Source organism: Bos javanicus, chromosome 20 (assembly GCF_032452875.1).
Source record: "Bos javanicus breed banteng chromosome 20, ARS-OSU_banteng_1.0, whole genome shotgun sequence".
Lineage (NCBI taxonomy): Eukaryota > Metazoa > Chordata > Mammalia > Artiodactyla > Bovidae > Bos > Bos javanicus.
This window is the reverse complement of record NC_083887.1, coordinates 2,063,371-2,083,237: the sequence shown is the minus strand read 5'-3', so window position 1 is coordinate 2,083,237 and position 19,867 is coordinate 2,063,371. Positions and strand designations below refer to the sequence as shown.

General features: G+C 46.1%; 1 protein-coding gene across 9 annotated transcripts in view; it reads left to right on the top strand.

The window, feature by feature from the left end:
- Positions 1–19,867, top strand: part of LCP2 (lymphocyte cytosolic protein 2) — a 50,486-nt gene that overhangs the window by 20,599 nt on the left and 10,020 nt on the right. For 7 of the 9 annotated variants that reach the window (XR_009731701.1, XM_061393180.1, XM_061393183.1 and 4 more), the window contains 10 exons: positions 2,086–2,284; positions 4,256–4,353; positions 7,213–7,282; positions 7,377–7,460; positions 11,052–11,077; positions 11,188–11,207; positions 11,300–11,407; positions 12,772–12,815; positions 15,952–16,081; positions 17,533–17,582. Coding sequence is in view for 8 of the 9 variants with exons in the window: in XM_061393180.1 (XP_061249164.1) it covers positions 2,086–2,284; positions 4,256–4,353; positions 7,213–7,282; positions 7,377–7,460; positions 11,052–11,077; positions 11,188–11,207; positions 11,300–11,407; positions 12,772–12,815; positions 15,952–16,081; positions 17,533–17,582 (829 nt within the window). In the remaining variant the exon portion in view is untranslated. Of the gene's footprint in view, positions 1–2,085; positions 2,285–4,255; positions 4,354–7,212; positions 7,283–7,376; positions 7,461–11,051; positions 11,078–11,187; positions 11,208–11,299; positions 11,408–12,771; positions 12,816–15,141; positions 15,155–15,951; positions 16,082–17,532; positions 17,583–19,867 lie in introns of all 9 variants that reach the window. The other 2 variants (XM_061393182.1, XM_061393181.1) reach the window with 2 other exon arrangements.

Genomic DNA, 19,867 nt, shown 5'->3' with positions numbered 1-19,867 from the left:
ATTAGCAACCCACTCCAGTATTCTTGCCCGGAGAATCCCAGGGACAGGGGAGCCCAGTGGGCTGCCGTCTGTGGGGTCGCACAGAGTCGGACACGACTGAAGCGACGTAGCGGCAGCAGCAGCAGTGTCACAGAGGGAAAGGGAGCTCAGAATGAACTATCCGCCCTCAAAAGACCTCAGGGATGGGACGGCCCAATGGGGTTTTATACTTGGGGGTCATGATGACCCCTTTGAGAGTCTGATGAGTTCTGTACAGCTTCTCCCCAGAAAACTGCATATTATCATCAGCACACTTGAAGCCAGACTTGGGCTAAGAACTCTGTTACGGCTCGTAGCCCAGTCTGTTCTTTTTAGAGGAAGCAGCTGAGCTCCCTGCAGGACGTGACTTATGTAGAGCCCCATGACCGGTTAGAGGCAGGTTGAGGATGCAGCTCACCCACCCTTAGTCCAGGGGTCCTTCTGGTAAGCGTCTGCCTCTAGTGCCTTTAGGTAGCAGACACTAAACACCCCTGTTCTACTGGGATTCTGGTAAAAGCAAGCATTGAATTTGAAAAAAAAAAAAAAAAAAACCACCAAAAAACCTGCTAGTTATGTCTGTGCTTTTTGCATGAGAACAAAGGAATGTAACAGATTAATTTTGTTCCCAAGGGATAATTGACCAGAGTTTCCTCTCAAATATTTACATTTTCACATAGAAACTGTATCTTAGCCACTGCTTGCCATGCAGCTCTTCCTGTGAGCTCAGTCTCAGGCTGGCCTCCTCCACCTCGTCTTTAAACAGGGAGCCCCCACCAGCTGCTGCTACGACACTCGGGCTTCCATGAAGTGCCCAGCACTGCACAGGGCACTCGGGGGGCAAGGACAAATGACCCCATGACCATTTTATAGCTTGGAGAACACACACACAGATCAGAATGTGATTTGGAACAAAAACACACATAGGAATATACGAGCCGAATCACTGGAGAAACTAGTTCTAGAAGCAAAGAGGAAAAGTCTATTGTTGAGAAAGGCTGATAAGGTAAAGGCCTGGTGGAAAGTCAGGAGCCATGGGGCTAGGTACGCAGGCTGGGAGACGGTAGGGAGGCCCTGCAGGTCCAAGGGGCAGTCAGCAAGGGCTGGGGAGGTGTGAGGCTGTGGTTCTCAAGTCTCTCCTGTTCATCATCCTCTGCTCTCGAGCTGCAGTGACACTGACGGCAGGACGAAGTCTTTTTTGTGTTCAGGAAGATGAACTCAACCTCATCTTGGCTTCCAATGTGTATATGCTTTGGAATATATACATGTATAGGAATATATATATATACATGTATGTATACACACACACATATGATAAATGTGCTGTGCTGTGCTTAGTCACCCAGTCAAGTCCAACTGTTTTTGACCCCATGGACTGTAGCCCACCAGGCTCCTCTGTCCATGGGGATTCTCCAGGCAAGAAGACTGGGAGTGGGTTGCTGTGCCCTCCTCCGGGGGATCTTCCCAACCCAGGGATCGAACCCAGGTCCCCCGCATTGCAGGCAGATTCTTTACCGTCTGAGCCACTAAGGAAGCCCAAGAATACTGGAGCGGGTAGCTTATCCCCTCTCCAGGGAAACTTATCCCACTCCAGTATTCTTGCTGGGACAATCCTATGGCAGGCCCCAGTCCACGGGGTCACAAAGAGTCGGACACGACTGAGTGACTGAGCGCGCACCCCGAGAAGAGAACTGACAATTAACCAGGATGCTTCTAGTGTTTAGTCTAACTCTTGGTGATGCTTGAAGTGCAAAAGGTGTTTATTCAAAACAGCAGGCCCTCCCATCCCTCTACTGCTGTGTCCACCTCATTTCTTCCGCTTTTGTCTGCTATGCAAAGACATACAGGGAAAAAATGCACTTGCCTAGGGAGTCTGAAGACCTTGACTGGGTCCTAAGACAACAGCTTGCTGGCCACGTGAATTGTGCTCCCTGAGCTCAGTGTCCTCATCTGGAAAGTGGGAGGAACCAAGTGAGGACCACTGTGAGGCTTGGCAGAGAGAGAGTAGATGTGGGCACGCCCACTGCCGAGGAGCCTCTACACACCACACTGCCCCCGTCACACTGGCAGGAAGAAGATGACTATGAAAGTCCCAATGATGATGCAGACGCGGAGGACGACGGTGACTATGAGTCCCCCAACGAAGAGGAAGAGGCACCTTTGGAAGATGATGCCGATTACGAGCCACCACCCTCCAATGATGAGGAAGCTCTGCAGAACTCCATCCTGCCTGCCAAGCCGTTGTCCAACCCCAACTCCATGTACATAGGTAAGGGCCCTGGAGCCCAGCCCCCAGCCCCCACTGATGCACGGGAGGCCAACACCCACGCAGCAGAAAGCATTGCGTGCTGATGCCAGCTGACTGGCTGTGTGGCTTTGGGCAAGTGACTCCACCTCTCTGGGCCTCAGTTTCCTTATCTGTGAGATAGGACAGTAATAATACAGGCCATATAGGTTTGCTGTGAGGTTTAATATTTATGATTTGCAGCCAAACCATTGCTGGTGGTGGCTGATATCAGGATGAAGTGCTGCTTGAGGGCATTTAGAAGGAACACCTTATTCTGTGTGCTCCTTTGGAACTCAAGTGCTTTCCTGTTCCTCCCTGTCTTGGACCAATTCATGATGACATGGCACTACTACCCACAGATTGTCAGGATAAAAGCAACAATATTGAATGTGGTTTGACCATAACTTTAAACACTTTCAACAGTATTTAAGATTTTCATTGTCCATCTGTTCCTGTCAGCACATTTCTCCCTCGCTCATTTATTCCTTCATCCATTCAACAAAAATTATTGGTCTCCTATGATCCAGGAATCATTTTAAATGTTGAAATTCAAAGTTATCTGGAAAGAAGACACAGCCCTTGCTTCACAGGGCTCACATCCTACCAGTGGTGGTAATGGAAATAGCCCCGTGTACACTTGTGTAACATCAAGGAGTCAGCCAAACAGTTGATGATCAGCACCACGGAAATTCATACCACGAATCCTTTAGGCTGTAGAACGCTTGGCAACTTTAAAGTCATTTCAAATTTTGTCAGAATATCGTGTTTTGAAGCACCCTGTATGATACAGACGACAATTACCAAGCCTGTTTCATATTTAGGGAAACTGAGGTCCAGAGAAGAAATAGTAACTGTCGTTGAGTGTCCCATACACGCCAGTTCTGAGCACACAGGGAGTTTATAGTTCAGTGGGTGAGGCAACAAAATGATTGAACTAAACCATGATGTACACTCAGGAAGACACATGTGGGAGATGAGGCCGAGGCTATTCCTAGTCCGGGCTTGCTTCCCTGAGGGCATGGTATTTCAGTTTCAATTTAAAGGATGAGCAGGAGTTGTCTAGGTGGGGGTAGAGGTGTAAAGAGAAAGCACTCTGAGCCATAGAAATGGCCGTGCAAAGGCACTGAGGCTCGAAGAAGGTCAGAGGGGCTGAGAGATGGCTAGGGTGGGTGAGGTATGAGGTTAGGCCAGGTGGAGGAGCGTTGCCTCCCCAGGGCTGAGACTGGGTGAGGCAAAATAGGTCAGGGCACAAAATGCAGGAATTACTCACAGTCCTGGCCTGGGCTTTCGCTGTCAGAGACAGAACACTGTTAGTCTGTCAGCCTGGCCCGGGGATGCTTCTGTGATGATCAGAGTAATGTGAGTTTCTATGCAGAACCTGTGGTTTGGTAACCGGAGCTGGTGACTGACTCCTCCCTTTAAGGAAGGAGGAAGTGGGAGGGGAGGACAATGCAGAGCACGCGTGAGGGAAGGAAAGGGACCTAGAGCAGGATCTTCGTGAGCCATGACGGGGGACTTGACCCTGCCCAGGCAGCTGGGTGTGCCCGTGTGTGCGGCTCTGCACGTCACGTACACGTGTGTACACGTGTGTGCACCCACACTTGCCTGTATGTGTAGGGGCATGTATGTCTACTTCTTTACAGTTTTGTATGAAAACACTCCCTCACGGTACCAGCTGAGTTCATTATCAGGAGGCTTTTTTTTTTAATGCCTTCATCAACAAAACCTCTGATAAATACTCAGTCCCTAGAGGTGAGGGGAGAGTTGCTTCCAAGTATAAGAGTAAGACGAACTGGGCAGGCACAGAGAAGGCAAGGGGCCAAGGACGCCCCGCCCTGTAGGGCCCAGGTGTGGGCACATCTCTGCCACGCATCTAGCGATGCACCAGGCCGGTGGCCCCACTCACCTGGATGCAGAATTTCTCCTTCCATTTGAACGCCTTTATTTCCACAGACCGCCCCGCCACTGGGAAAGTGCAGCAGCCGCCTGTGCCCCCACAAAGGCCGATGCCCTCCCTCCCTCCTTTGCCCACGGCCGGCCGGATTCACCAGGTAGGCGCCATCCTTTCTCTTATGCTAACTCACATCCACTCAATAACTTCCTCTGTGGACAGAACAGACTGTAGACATCTTTATCCAACTGCAGCCAGTAAGAAAAAATTACATGCAGGCTGGGAAATTCATACCCAAGTACAGTGAGCTTTTGTGGGGGGTGAAATACTGGTGATTTTTATACACAGCATCATGCTTTTTATCACTGGTATTTTCTCTTTACCATAAACAATACAAGCTGTTTGTATAATAAAAAGTTTCCTTCTAATATTCATTGTGCTATTATCTCCCACTTTTGAAATAAGTGAATACTGTTAAATAAAATCTAAGAGGAAAAAGTGAATGGTGGTCCTAGGCCTTCTCTCTCAAGAAAAGACTGGCACCACCTGCTGGCCAACAGCTGAAATTCCATGGACAGAAAGCTTGGGACCAAAGTGTGCGACGTGATGAATCCAGGGAGACAGGGGCACCAAACCCCTGGTCCTCTTGCTTCAAGCTTACAGTTCCAGATTCCATGGACCAATTAAGTAACAGGCACACCTCGTTTTGTTGCATTTGCTTTATTGCACTTCACAGATCCTGTGTTTTTAATAAGTTGAAGATTTGTGACAACCCTGCGTGGTCAGATGATGTTTAGCATTTTTAAGCAATATTTTCCAATTAAAATATGTATGTTGCTTTATTACACATAATACTATCACACACTTAATAGATTCTAATATAGTATAAATGTAGCTTTTATATACAGTAGGAAATAAAAATGTGTGACTAGTGTTGATGAAAATCCAATTAGCAAGCAAACCAAGAAGATTAAAAGATAGTTTTATTCTAACATGGGGGACAGACTCTCAGAAGTGCTGAGAACTGCTCCTCCAGTCAGGAGCTGGAGGTTCAGTTTCATACATTTTTGAGAGAAAGACTCATGTGTCATACTCACAAGTTAACATTATACCCAAAGTTCACCAGAGCTGTTTTGGTCAGGTGTGCATGCAGAGTAAGCCTTTAGGTCAGTGCAACCCCCTGACAGGATGAGAAAGAAATACTAAAGTTAAAAATCACAGTGGTGGTATCAGAAGCGAGGGACCATTTCCCCCCAAATTTGTTTATATCCTCCTGTCTTGCGGAGGTCTGGTTAATGCAGATGTATATTGCACAGTAGGAAAGGCCCATCACAAACGGGCACATACTATATGTGTTTCAGTCCTGAGTTGGTCTGATTATCCTGCCACAGAGAAATTTATGACTTTCCCATTTACTAGGAAAGTTATGACCAACCTAGATAGCATATTAAAAAGCAGAGACATTACTTTGCCAACAAAGGTCCATCTAGTCAAGGCTATGGTTTTTCCAGTAGTCATGTATGGATATGAGAGTTGGACTGTGAAGAAAGCTGAGTGCCAAAGAATTGATGCTTTTGAACTGTGGTGTTGGAGATGACTCTTGAGAGTCCCTTGGACTGCAAGGAGATCCAACCAGTCCATTCTAAAGGAGATTGGTCCTGGGTGTTCTTTGGAAGGAATGATGCTAAAGCTGAAACTCCAGTACTTTGGCCACCTAATGCAAAATGTTGACTCATTGGAAAAGACTCTGATACTGGGAGGGATTGAGGGCAGGAGGAGAAAGGGACGACAGAGGATGAGATGGCTGGATGGCATCACCGACTCGATGGATGTGAGTCTGAGTGAATTCTGGGAGTTGGTGATGGACAGGGAGGCCTGGTGTGCTGCGATTCATGGGGTGGCAAAGAGTTGGACACGACTGAGCGACTGAACTGAACTGAACTGAGCCTTATTTTGATTTTTGCTTCATTGTGGTGGTCTGGAACCAAACCCCCAATATCTCTGAGGTCTGTTTGTATCCAAAGAGACCCAGAGAAGTTCAGGCTCAGGAGTCCACAGCTGGAAATGCGCTCTCTCCACAAGGGACCGCAGCACTCGGACAGCTGTGGTGAATGCCAGGTGTCAGGGCTAAGGGATGCAGAGGACACGTTTTCCCCAAAGCTCGAAATCCAGACCACACCACCACTGGGACGGTCTGTCTAAGAACAGATGACTTCCTCCTGCTTTTGCAGTTTTATTACAAAGGGAGCTCATGGAGCTGAATTTATCTACACATGGGTTTTGCTCTGGAAATCTGCAGCTCACTCTTGGGATTCAGAATTTCATTCATTCAATCTACGGATAATTACTGAGCAGCAGCACCCAGCAGTGTTCTGGGAATAGAGCATGAACAAGACAAATAAGGTCCCTGCTTTCATAAAATTTTCATTTGGGTTGGGGGAGATGAATAATCACCAAGTAAAGAGATGCATAAACAGGGTAATTTGCGTAGTGATGTGTAGTTAGGGAGACAGGAGACCAGGGAAGGTGATGGTGGGTGGAGAGGTGACATTGAGCTGGACAGTGTGAGACAGTTCTGGTGAGAGCTGGGAAAAGAATATTCCAGGCAGAAGAAGATACAAGTGTGGAGATTCTGAAGATGCACAAGCATGAGATTTTGTAGGAACCACCAGAAGGTACTTAGGGTGAGAGCCCAGTGGGCCCTGGAGAGAGGAGCACACAAAGGTGGTGGGAGGGTGGACAGGAGTCAGCCCAGGCAGGGCCTTGCGGGCCATGGTGGTTTTAGTTTTGTTCCTAATGTGATAGGAGCCACTAGAAAGCTTGGCAGAGGAGTGACATGCAGAAAATGCTCTCCCAGAATGTGGAACAGGGAGCTCAGTTCACGTGAGAAATGGACAGGTGTGTACCTGTCCATGGGATGGAGAAAAGTGAACAGATTCAGACCTATTCGGGGGTATAAAGCTTTCAGGGCTTACTGACGGGTTGGAAATGCTTCCTAACATGTGGCTTTCTGTTACAGCAGCCACTACCCCCACCCCAGCCCAACCACGAGGAGCCTAGCAGAAGTAGAAACCACAAAACGGCCAAGCGTGAGTGTGGGGTCACCCTCTCTTGCCCACCTGCCCTCCTCCCCCAGCCCAATGCTGTTTTCTGTGAATTGACTTCAGTCTCTTTCCCTTCCAGTCCCTGCTCCTTCCATAGACAGAAGCACGAAACCAGCCCTAGATCGTTCATTAGTTCCGTTTGACAGAGAGCCCTTCACACTAGGTTGGTATCTTTCATATTTGTCGCTCAGTGATAGTGGCCAAGAAGAGGTGGGCACGGGTTGGCAGCTGAAGAACAACAACAACAATAGTAGCTGACTGGTGACTCAGCTGGTAAAGAAGCCGCCTGCAATGCAGGAGATCTTGGTGCCATCCCTGGGTCAGGAAGATCCCCTGGAGAAGGGAATGACTACCCACTCCAGTATTCTTGCCTGGGAAATCCCAAGGACAGAGGAGCCTGGAGGGCTGTGGTCAATGGGGTCTCAAAGAATTGGACACGATCAAGACACTAACAACACAAAAGCAACAAAAGTGGCCGCCATCAATGCATGCTTACTGCGTGCTGTTCACGGGCACCGCCTCATTTCACTGTCGCCACAGTCCTAGGGAGAGGGGACTGTCAGAATCATCCTCGCTGTACAGAGAAGGAAACCGAGACACGAAGAGGTAACTTCCCAAGGTCACTCAGATGTCAGGTGATGGGGGTGGAGACCCAAGCTCAGAGCTCCTGTCCTGCGCCCTGTGCTGGGCCTGCTTCTCCACGGGCACCATCTGTGCACACACACCCATCACCTGGTCCTCCTGAAGGACGACGGGCAAGCATCTGGGCTAGGAGGCAAAGGCCAGGGAGAGCTGTTGTTGGCTGCCTTGGCTGCTAACTGAGCAGCTCACTGACCAGAGGGACGTTGCTTTTTCAGAGCTGTCTACTTACTTATAAGGTGGATGCTCTATAATGAGAAAATACTTAGTGAAACTCTAAGGTGCTATTCAAATGTCAGAGTTGTCTTTTGTTGTGTCTATCATTGACCAAACTGTGGGTATACTACAGTCCTTTCCTCCAGAATGGATTCAGAGTATTCTTGGATGGCAGCTACCTCTACTTAAAGCTATCTTTAATTCCGTTCTAAAACTTAGCTACAGTGTACTGAGCACTTACTATGGGGCAAGTGCTTCAGCCACCACAAATAAGTTATAGTCATCTCTGGGTGTCTCCAGGGGGGCCAGTTCCAGGATCCTTGTGGATATGAAAATCCAGGGATACTCAAGTCCCTTATATAAAATGGTGTAGTGTTTTCATATAACTTCTGTATATCCTTCCATGAACTTTAAGTCATCTCTAGATTACTCATAATACCCAATACAATATAAATGCTCTGTATGTAGTTGTAAATACAATATAAATACACATACATGGTGCCAGTGCATGGCAAATTCAAGTTTTGCTTTTCAGACCTTTCTGGAGTTATTGTTTCCAAATGTTTTCGATCTGAGGTTGGTAGATCGTGGGTATGGAGCCCATGGATATGGAGAGCTACTTCCACATTGTCTCTAGTCGTCACCCCACGCCCACAAAGGGGGCTGCATTATCATCCCCACTTTGCAGATGATAAAGCTGAGGTTCAGAGAGGTTGAATTAATTTCCCAAAATTGCAGAACTAGGTGCAGGATTTGAATTCGACTTGGATTTGAACCCAAGTCTTTCTAACTTCAAAGTGGGTGCCCTGTTCTACCACGTCTTGCTGCAGTTGGAGACCCTGGACTTTCCTTGCCGGGGAGCTCTGGGGAAGGAGTTCTGAGCCTTGAGGGATAAGGAACCTGGAGTCCAGCCCCACCCTAGCCCTTCTTCAGCTACATAGTGAGCAAAGCATTTAGCCTCTGTGGCCTCCGTCCCCTCTTCTGTCAGCAAAATGTCAGTTCTCGGATTTGGTGCTGAGCTTGCTACAGTTTCCCTGAACTGTGTCATAGTTCTGCTGGTTCATGCCAAGCTATGTCAACTATCCAAGTTTAAAATGGCCTGTGGCAGACGGCTGGACACATTGTATGAAGGCGAAGACAGAGACTGGACTTCAGACTCCAGCCCTGCTTACCTACCACGAGCCGAAGTGTCAGAAAATTGTAATACTGATGTCAAATCTTCCAGGGTCACTTCCTATACAAAGGTTACCCTTTTAAAATATTTTTGTTTTTACTTAGTTTTCTTTTGAAAGACAACCTTTTCTTGACAGTACTAGCTCTACCCTTGAACCCCTTATCCATGATGCTTTGGGAGAATTAACCTCTTAAAATGCTCAGACTTTTATCAGGAGGCTCCTAACATGCCCTGGGAATATGCATAAACCGGCAGACGTTTTTCAGAAAATCTATTCAGGCCTGATGATATAAATTCGTTTCCTGGGTATCCCTCTAAAGTAGGGTTTCCATATCAAACCAAAATTTTATAAGTAATGAACATTTTTATACCATCCAAACTACTCAGGTAGTCAGCTCTTCACAGTGAGACAAGATTCTTAGGACATATTTTGGGCTGGACATGTATTCAGTCTTTGAGGAATAAATTGTGTCTCAAAAATGCAGCTCCACTGTTACAGGGTGTTGACTGAGCTGGGAGGTGGATGGAGGGGAAGAAAGAGGAGCTATCTAACAATTCTCAGCACCCACTCAGGGTCATTGCTGGCCCTGTGTATAAATTGTCACCTGATCCTTAGAGCAAATCTACACAGTTTAACACATAATGCCCATTTTACAGGTGAAGAAATTGAGACTCAAAAAATTTAAGTAACTTGCTCAAAATCATACAAGATTTGCATGTAAACCTGGCTGAATCCAGTTAACTAATGCTTTTATTACATTGAAGACATAGGGTATTACTCTGGGAACTTCAGACAGAAGAAAAAATACATTGTTTTGAATGATTTTGCAATGCACGGTTCTCAGGTACACCTGCCATTTCTTCAGGAAGCCTCCATGTCATCTGTTACAAGAGAAAAGTAAAAGAAGAAAAGGAAAGGAGGGCGGGAGGGAAAGAGAGGGAGAAAAGAAAGAAAGAAAAACAAAAGCCAAAGCAAAATGATTTGCAGCCCACCGGAAGAATCTCCTGAAACTCTGAACCCCAAATTAAATTTTTTTCAGGAACTAAATGCCATACCTTATGCAATGGCAAGTGTAGCACAGGACTGAAGGAAGACTGACCCCTCCGTGGCAAATGAGTTTATTTCAGATATGCAAATAAACTTGGGCTGTACAAAGCAGCTCTTGGCCAATGAAAGAGGCACAAAATTTCAGGAAGGCATTAATCCTTTTCAGCATCAGTTATATTAAAACATTTTGGAAAGAAGCTCAGAATTCACGGTGCTGCTTGCATGTACACAGCACTACGTGAGCCTTGCGTGAAGTCACTTAATTTGCCTGAGACTATAAAGTTAGGTGCTCTTGTAAGGGACCCTCCAGGTCTAAAGCCTATGATTCCTCAACGTGTTGTGTGTGTTAAGTCACTTCAGTTGTGCCCGACTCTTTGTGACCCTAGGGACTGTAGCCTGCCAGATTCCTCTGTCCATGGGGTTCTCCAGGCAAGAACACTGGAGTGGGTTCCCATTCCCTGCTCCAGGGGATCTTTCTGACCCAGGAATGGAACCCGAGTCTCTTAGGTCTCCTGCATAGGCAGGCAGGTTCTTTACCACTACCACCACCGGGGAAGCCCATGATCCCTCAATGCTTAAACCCAATTATCCCTCTTAGGGGCTGGGATTCAGTTTCATCAAACGTTTCAAAGCTTAGCTGTTACATGCAAGGCTTATCTGCTGTTTGTAATTTACAGGAAGGAAGCCAGTGATTTCTGACAAGGTGAGTTTTCTCCTTATTTTGTTTTGTTTGTTTCTGCTCCGTGTTGTATCTTGTCCTTGTTCTGTGGAAAGTGCTGAGAATACTCACGTATCTTCTCTCCTGCCTTGCAGTCCTCGGTCCTAGGAGGAAGGTGAGTGACTCTGGGTGCCTGTGTGTGGGTACAGGGCACGTGCTGTGTGACTCTGGTTTGTTTCTCATCCATCCTTTCTCCCAACACTGCAGGCCTCCTGGGGAGCATTTGCCCAAGATACAAAAGCCCCCATTACCGCCAGCCACGGAAAGGCATGACAGAGGCAGCCCCCTGCCAGGGAAGAAGCCACCCGTGCCAAGGTAAGTGTCTTCTGTTGCTTGGGGTGTGGCACAGAAGGGGTGACGTGAACTCCTGCCTTGGATCAGTTAGCTCCACGTAGGGACCCAAGACCATGGTGCTCCTGGGTGGGAGTGGGCTCATTTTGCTGCCGGGCTTGAGAGATGTTCAGGCTTCTCAGGTTGGATGCAGAGAGCCTGGGTCACTTTACAGGACAAGGCGATTAGCACAGAGAGGCATAAACAGATGGTTCCTCTGGAGCACGGGAACAGCCCCGTTTGTGGAGACCTTCTCAGCCAGTCTGATTTTTGGTTGAATTTTCCTTCCACCGCAAGGGGCAGCACTGCACCTACCGTTTTGTAACCGTGCAGGCGGTGGAGAGGACATCTCGGTAGGTCTCTGTGATCAGCTTCCTCACCGCTCAACCACATTTTATAGTGGCAGAGCACCTGTCAGCTCTAACATTTCTAACTTTACTGTGCAGTCTCCAGGGACCTATTAACCAAATAGCACAAACATCGCTGGGGTAGGCCCAGCTCTGCTCCCTACTAAGGACAAAACCAAGGCTTCCATCAACCTCATCTGTGCAACCAGGATTCAAAATTATGATCCCTGCTTGGCTAATGTGAGGATGAAATCAGGGCCAGGGCTAGGGTGCACTGGTAAAAACCTCAGCAACTGAGTTAATGTTTTAATGGTATATTCTAAAAAATCAAAATGAATGCCAAAAATATCATAGTGAACAAAATAGCAAAGTTTTAAATAAACAACAAGATGAGATCATGTGAATCACTGATCGGGAGGCAAATTGCCAGCAAACTGTCCTCCTCGGGCCCCTCTCTGTGAGGACACGACGCGAGCCCATGAAGGCTGCTGCCCACCACGGGTCTAAGGTCACCGCCACCAAATCTGCTTGGCCAGTTTGTGCGTCTGGAAAAAGGGACCAAAGCAGCAGCTTTTCCCAGCTGTCTTTCCTTCACACCGAGGGTGAGCCCCAAGGCGGCTGTTCTCAAACATCAACAAAGGAGCGTGTTTCCTCAAATGCTTTTATTTGCTTGGAGAAACATCCACTCAGGGAAATTTAATAGCTACTAAAGAGTTTGCTGACTAAACCTTTTTTCTTTAATGTAATTATTTGCTGCAGTTGCGAAACAGAACAGAGGTTTGCCTAGCTCAGCTCACAGTAATGACAGAATGTTGAGTCATCTAGCCTCCCTCTCCCCTGCTTTTCTGCTGGGTTTTTGGTTTTTGTTTTTTCTTTTTTTTTGCTTCCCATTTTATTACGGCTCAGTGGGTTTGATTTCTCGATATTAGATTAAGTGGAACTATTTATATTCTTTGAAACTCTTTATGCTCAGTTCTTTTTCTTTGCCCTGATTCATTTCAGGCATATGCGGGGACCAGAGAGAAGAGAAAATGTAAGTACAGAACGTCATTTGGTAAATGCTTGGAAACCAGTGTAGACTCTGCAGAGGTCGAGACTCTGTCTCAGCCTTCAGTGAAGTCCAGTGCTGGAAGCCAGGCCTATGCACAGTAGGCTCCTGAATACCGGTGTCTTTTGGGGTCTCCATCTTTCCCTCCTGCCCAGAATACTGCATGGCTTAGCTCCTGTCCCTCTGAAGGTTCCTAGGGAGGCTGGGTTAATTGCAACCCTATTACCAGGTGGTAGTGAGCAAGGGGAGTGGCAAGTAGGTAGAAGGGAGGATAAAGTAAGGCATGTTTCAGAGTCTGGCCTCCCAGAAAGTCTCTTAAGCCTCTGTTTTCCCCTTAAATACCTCTATGGCCTAAGAAAGAGAGGGAACAGCATTTATGCAATGTATATTGTGTACATGTTGCCAACCTAGCTACTTTTGACTGACTGTTTGCCTAGGACTGCTCAGTTTTAGCAATGAAAGTCTCATGTCCCAAGAACTTCATCAGTCTTAGGCAAATGAGGACCAAGACAGTTAGTCATTCCAAAGTTACATTTTCTTTGCATTGACTATCCCTAGGAGGAGTCATTGTTTCCCTTTCACTAACAAGAAATTGAAGTTTAGAAGGGTAAGATACTCATTGCAAGTTGCACAGCTGGGAGATAGCCAGGATTGAAATCCAGGTCTGCCTGACTTCCTCTGTACTGTAAACTGCCCGAAGAAGGCCATCACACCTGTGCCATGCTCAAGGGCTCAGTCCATAGGCACCTGGTGTTTCGTAGCTCTGTGCTAAACGGTGCGCTTATTCCGATGAAGTGCTGAGATATAATGGAGATAAAATGCAGATGAAGTGCTAAGATATAAGATGTAATGGATATGCTCCAGTGTGCTAAGGGGCATATGATCACAGGATGCGCTACAGAGGAGAAGTGAAGGAAGTGATGTATAAGGGTTGAAGAGCTAAGTGTGACTTCTTAGCAATGTGGTCATTGAATGATGGGGAGACACAGGATAGTCCCTGCAAGGCAAAGGTCAGTGCCTTCAGCCTCAGGAGTGTCCTGACTAAGGCAGGCATGGGCAGTGCCCGTGGAGCCTGTGGGAAGAGTGAGGACAGCAGATTGGTTTCAGAGCCACAGGGGCAAAGAGGAGAGAAGGTTGAAAATGAGGGTAATATCACATTCCCAAGGATCCTTATCTCTGGAAGGATTGACACTTGTTGTCATGAGAACCTAGAAATCTTATGTCTTGACCAGAGGAGACATGGTTGCAGGAGTGTCAAAGACCAATTTCATTTGGGGGATTCCATAAGTCCATGTGTATCTCTCTGTGCAGCCCTTTGTTAGGATTCCTTCCCAGCTGGCCAACCTGGATGAGTGAGTCTGGCTATTCCATCTTGCCTCATCTCAATGGTAGGACTAAGGATAACAAACTTTTATCGAGCACTCAAACATACCAGGCACAAGTAGTAACTAACTTAATCCTCTCAACAGCACTTGAGGAAGGTGCTCGTTCATCGCTACTGTCCGAGCCTAACAAAACAAGTCCAAGTTGACAATTCTGGTCTACTAGTCAATGGCAAAATTATTTTTGCCTCTCTGAACATCATTTCCTATCTAAGAAGTAGAACATAGAGCCCCTCCTGTATCTATTTCAGAAGGCTGTCCTAAAGATAGATGTGCTGCACCAAGTGGACACTCCTTGGAAGCTATTTTCAAATCATAAGGCTGTATAAACTTGGGCAAACTCCGGGAGGTGGTGAGCGGCAGGGAAGCCTGGCCTGCTGCAGTCCAGGGTTGCTGTGAAGAGTCAGACACGACTTGGCGACAGAGGAACGACAAGGCCACGGTGCTTTGAACCAGAGTGGTCAGTGCAAAGCCGAGACCCGGAGAAGGTTAGGCTTTGGGTCAGAGGGATTAGGTGTGAATCAATTTCCGTAACCCTTGGCAAGGTAGGAGTGCTTCTTGGGCAGCGTGTTTTCATTTGTAAAATGAAAATGTTAAATTCTTGAAGAGTTGCTTGAAGAATTGGATGAAATATTGCCTATGAATCTTGGGAGACATAGTAGATATCATCATTATTAGTATCTCTAGGGCTGTTTAGACACTTCAGAACCTATTTTAAGTATATAAAGAGTGTTTCAGATTGGAATGTCTTTAAATGATTGTTTGTATTAAGAAATCATAAATTATTTAGCAAGTTCTACTGTCCACAGTACCTTTATTGTGGAGACACGCAACTGCTAAAGAAAGAAAACAGAGGCATTTCTGTGATTGAGAAGTACATTTTTCTTTGAGAAATTGTGCTTTGATGATAAATTAATATCTTTTTTTTCTTCCCCTTACCAGGATGAAGATGATGGTATGTTCAGAAAGACTTTTTTACAACTTGTAACCTTTCCTTTAGTTTTCTGTGTTCAGATGGAATTAGTTAGTATAGCAACTCTGTAGAATCCATTATCATTGTAGAATTAGTATTGAGCATATGTATGCCAGTTGGTATACTGTATAACTATAATAAAATGGAATTACTTGGCTGGATTACCAAAAAGAACTGCTAAGTTCATGTATAACAGTGCAAACTATTAATACTTACTAGTACAGCAAAACTGAAAATCATACATACAGTATGATAGACAGCATTGGGTAAAGGATTACTAACTGTATATGAATGACATGGCATAAAATTTGTCTTTCATTTAAAAAAAACTTGTGAATCATTTCTGAAATTCATATGATTTCTAACTGACAATTTTCTGACAAGTTAACACTTCAAAAATGAAAAAAAAAAAAGTGTACTATGAAGAATGATGGAGAATGGCAGCATTTGAAACTGTGTTCTGAGGTGGCAAACCATCGAGAAAAGCCCTGTGGGGTGGGCATCCACCCCACCTCTTCCTAATGACATTTCATCTTTTGAATGTTTGTATCTCCCTTGACACTAGCTGCTTCTAACCAGGGAGCAGTTTGGGGATGTATTTTCCTGAGAAAAGCCCTGTGGGGTGGGCATCCACCCCACCTCTTCCTAATGACATTTCATCTTTTGAATGTTTGTATCTCCCTTGACACTAGCTGCTTCTAACCAGGGAGCAGTTTGGGGATGTATGTTCCTGTGACACTTGGATTCTGACAATCTTTCCTTTTTCTTTTCCTCTGAAGTACATCAAAGACTTCCGCCCCAGCCATCACCTCTCCCCATGACCTCCAACACCTTCCCTTCAAGATCTACCAAGCCATCGCCCAAGAACTCCCTCCCATTAACTCACTCGTCTGGAGCCTTCTCAGAAAGGTATGTGCTGAATCATTCAGTTCTAACCTAGCATAACGTCTGGGGCCACTGACGTTGGGGTTGAGGAAGAAAGAAATAAGCCACCAGTCATAGGGTCAGAACATTTTGGGTCTTAGGAAAGAAAACCAAGCTGAGCATAAAGAATGCACAAATGCACATATTAACTCACTGCTGTTTTCTGTGTTGTGTTTGGGGAGAAGAGAGGTACAGAATTGCCTGCTCTGTCGTGGCCCCAGACAGAATGGACTCTGGCAGGAAACAGGGAATGTTTTTTACTCTGTAGGTTAAAAACAAACAAACACTCAAGAAGCCCAATTAATTACTTGGAGTTCACCCTCCTTGGATGGGAATACCCCTCCAGTGCACCTTGCACTTGGCAGGTGTGGAATATTCACTGCACGGGCTCTGTCCCCAGCAGGTCTGTTTTCTCAGCAGCAGGAGTATTTCTCAGGACCCATGAGGAGGCAGGCTCTCCAGAAAGAGAGGCACAGACAGGAGGAAGACTCAGGGCATTTCTCATAAATAAGCCCTCAGGCTATCTCCCGGCACCCCCGAGGCTTCACCCACCAGCCTTTCCAGCTCCTCTTCTCCTTTACTATCCAAAGGGAGAGGCCTAGTCCCTACCCTAAGGATGGAAGGAAACTCACCCACCAGTAAGATCCTTCCACTCTGCTAGGTATCTGGAAAGAGTCTCAATTTTTTTCATTTACCCCGGGTGCCTCTTGCTCTGATTTTCTGCTTCTTCTTCTCATTCTTCCAGTTGTTCTTCTGCTGCCACGTCTGCCACTTTCTTATGCCACCTCATCCCACCCTGAGCCCAGCCCTATCCTTCATTCTTTCAAAACACCACTCGCACGAGATTTCTGAACAAAGCAGGCCTTTATCGAAAGTTTGGCCTAAAGGGTGGGGAAACTGCTGCTCAGTGTGGAGCAGACAGGCTTTCAGGGCCTCCCACTGGCCCTCCTCCCTCACTGTCCCCGCAGATGCAATTACTGTCCGCTGTAGCACTACCGAGCCCTCTGTTTCTCATGCCCTCCCCTCTCCTCGTAGACCACTAGGCTCTGGGGATTCACCATCCCAAACAACATGCCCATGGAATATATTTCCCTAACAGAAAGAGAAGCGTTCTCCCAGAGAATTTGAGTCGTGCTCCAGACTCCAAGTCCTCAGACTGCTGCTGCCTTTTTAAAGTAGCTTTTAAAGCTCTGCATGCTATTCTCCTGTTGCTTTTGTTTTTTGTCTTGAGAAGCTTGTTAGACTCTGGCATTGTCTTCCTGAGACAGGAGTGAAGTATGTTCAACAAGTTCCTTCTTTTTGCCCTTGCCCTGCCCCCGTGGTTTCAGGGAGGGGGTGAGAAGAGCCAGAGAAGCAGCATTTCCCCAATTCAGGCTCCCTCTCTGACCCCTTAACCCCAACCCAACTTAAAATCTGTTCTTTTTTTGCCTCCACAGTAACAGTAACTTTTCGCAGAGTGCCTCCCTGCCACCATACTTCTCTCAAGGTTAGTACTCCGGGCTCTAGTGACCTACTCTAGCCAATATGCCGTCATGACCGGATGTCCCAAAGCCTTTGGCATAAGTTTTGTTGTTTCCTAAAAGCATCTGACTTCCTTATTCAGCACTTCCTTAATCAGCACTTCTGCTTCTGAAGTGTACCAAAGGTTGCTGTAGTGACAGGATATGCCACACAACAACACCACCACACAGACACACACACACTCTCCCGCAGGAAGGTGGCCGTGGCCTTTATCTTCCCACGCAGAACTTGTCTTCCCTGCTGTTTTTATATGATGCTTAGGACAGTGCTAGCTTTCTCTGTAGTTTTGATTTCTATAATGAATCTAACCTGGAGTGCTAGTTGAGGAACATGTTTAAAATACAGATTAAGGGACCCCAACCCGCAGGATTCTGAAACAGTAAGTCTGGCTGAAGACCTGTATTTTTTAATAATACCTCCTTTGGGTGTCCATGGTAAGTATTTCTTGAGAGAGTTCTCAAACTTTAAAATGCACGAAAATCACCTGGGGGCGATGTTAAAATGCAGATTCTAATCAGTGGGTCTTGGATGGGACCCAAGGTTGTGCATTTCTAGCAAGTTTCCATGTGATTCCCAAGTTCCAAGTTCCCAGCGGTATTGCTGGTTCATGGACCACTTCAAGCAGACACAAAGGCCTACACGGTAGGACTAGCTGTGTTGATTTTTTATCCTTAAAGACTTGCAAGTGACTAGCACATGGTAAGCACTTTAAAATGTTTGTTGAATGACTGTCAAATGACTATGGAGAGTCACCCAACTCTAGTAAACAATTTTTTTTTCTCATGCTAGGAAACACATCTTGTGTTACCAGACTTTCTGATTTCAAGAAAAAATAGAAATATGGCTTTTAATGTTAAATTACCTAGTTTTTAAAGGTTGACATAAGATTTAAAAATTCTGTGAGGAAAAAATAAAACACTTTTTTTTTTTGTAGTCATGTACACATGCAGGAACACTAGTATTGTTATAAACAGAAAACTAATAAGTTTAAATTTTAACTTAAGAGTAGACTCTTTTTTTCAGGAGCATGTCTATTACATTTAGTTGGGCACATCATGCCATATATGTATGAGATTCTACTGCTGACACCAGTGAAACCCACTGTATTTTCAATGTTTCCTAAGCATTTTAGGATATAGTGTCCTTATTCACTACATGGCTTCCACAGTCCCCGCCACCGCCCCCCGCCCCACCACCCACCCCTCAGTGGCCACAACTCATCATTTTGTAAAACTACTTTGGGTCCCTTGCCTGGTCCGTCCAGGCATCTGAGCTTCAGACACTTCACTTCTAGCAGTATCTCCCAAAGTAAATTCCATAGACCCCTGCTTCTATGAGTTGGTGACAGAGATTATTAATATAAACAGTTGGCTTTTATTATTTTTTTGAATATAATTATCCCTTTAATACAGCAGAGGGGATTGGTTCCAGGACCCCCACTGATAACAAAATCCCAGGATGTTCAAGTTCTTTGTATAAAATGATGTAGCACAGTTGGCCCTTCACATCCACAGCTCCACATCCACAGACTTGGCTAACCCGTTGGTTGAACCAATCTGTAGTTGGCTGAATTCACCAATGTGGAAGCCATGAATGCAGAGGGCTTATTCTACTACCTTAATCAAAATTGATCCCTTTTTTCCTAAGAGTGCCAGGACACCTGGTCCTCAGTCTAACCCACTGGTTGCCCCAAGGTCAGGAAGACAAAGGATGTGCTTTATATTGGCCACAAACCTGTCCCAGTTCCCTTGAGGACCTAGATATTAAGGGTGGAGGGTGACGGCAATGAAAAGTAATATATTGTCTGTCATGAATAGTGACTTTGTGGTGCTGACCTGCAGATGCAGATAGAGAATAATTCCTCAATTCTAAGACAGCCATGCCCTATAGACCTTCATTCCATGACTTTCTCATATAGCTAGATTTCATTCCCTCAACAAACGTTATAGAAGTGTCTGCATGTTGCACTGCAAAGGTGAGCATGGGGAAGGTCTGTTCAGGTGCTGGGAGCCTTAAGAAGGAAGATCAGCAGCTCAGGCCAGCCCCATCTGCATCGCGAATAATCCTGACTAGGAAGACCTGGACTTCAAGTAACTCTCCCCTCTCAGGGGCCCTGGGGCCGGCGATTTACCCTCTGTGGAGTATTAGATGTGTTAGATGAGGTGACAGACCTGGCGCAGAACCACCCGGAGTGCTTGCTAAATGCAGATTCTTGAGCCTGGGTGATTCAGGGTCCCCCTGGAATTCTCT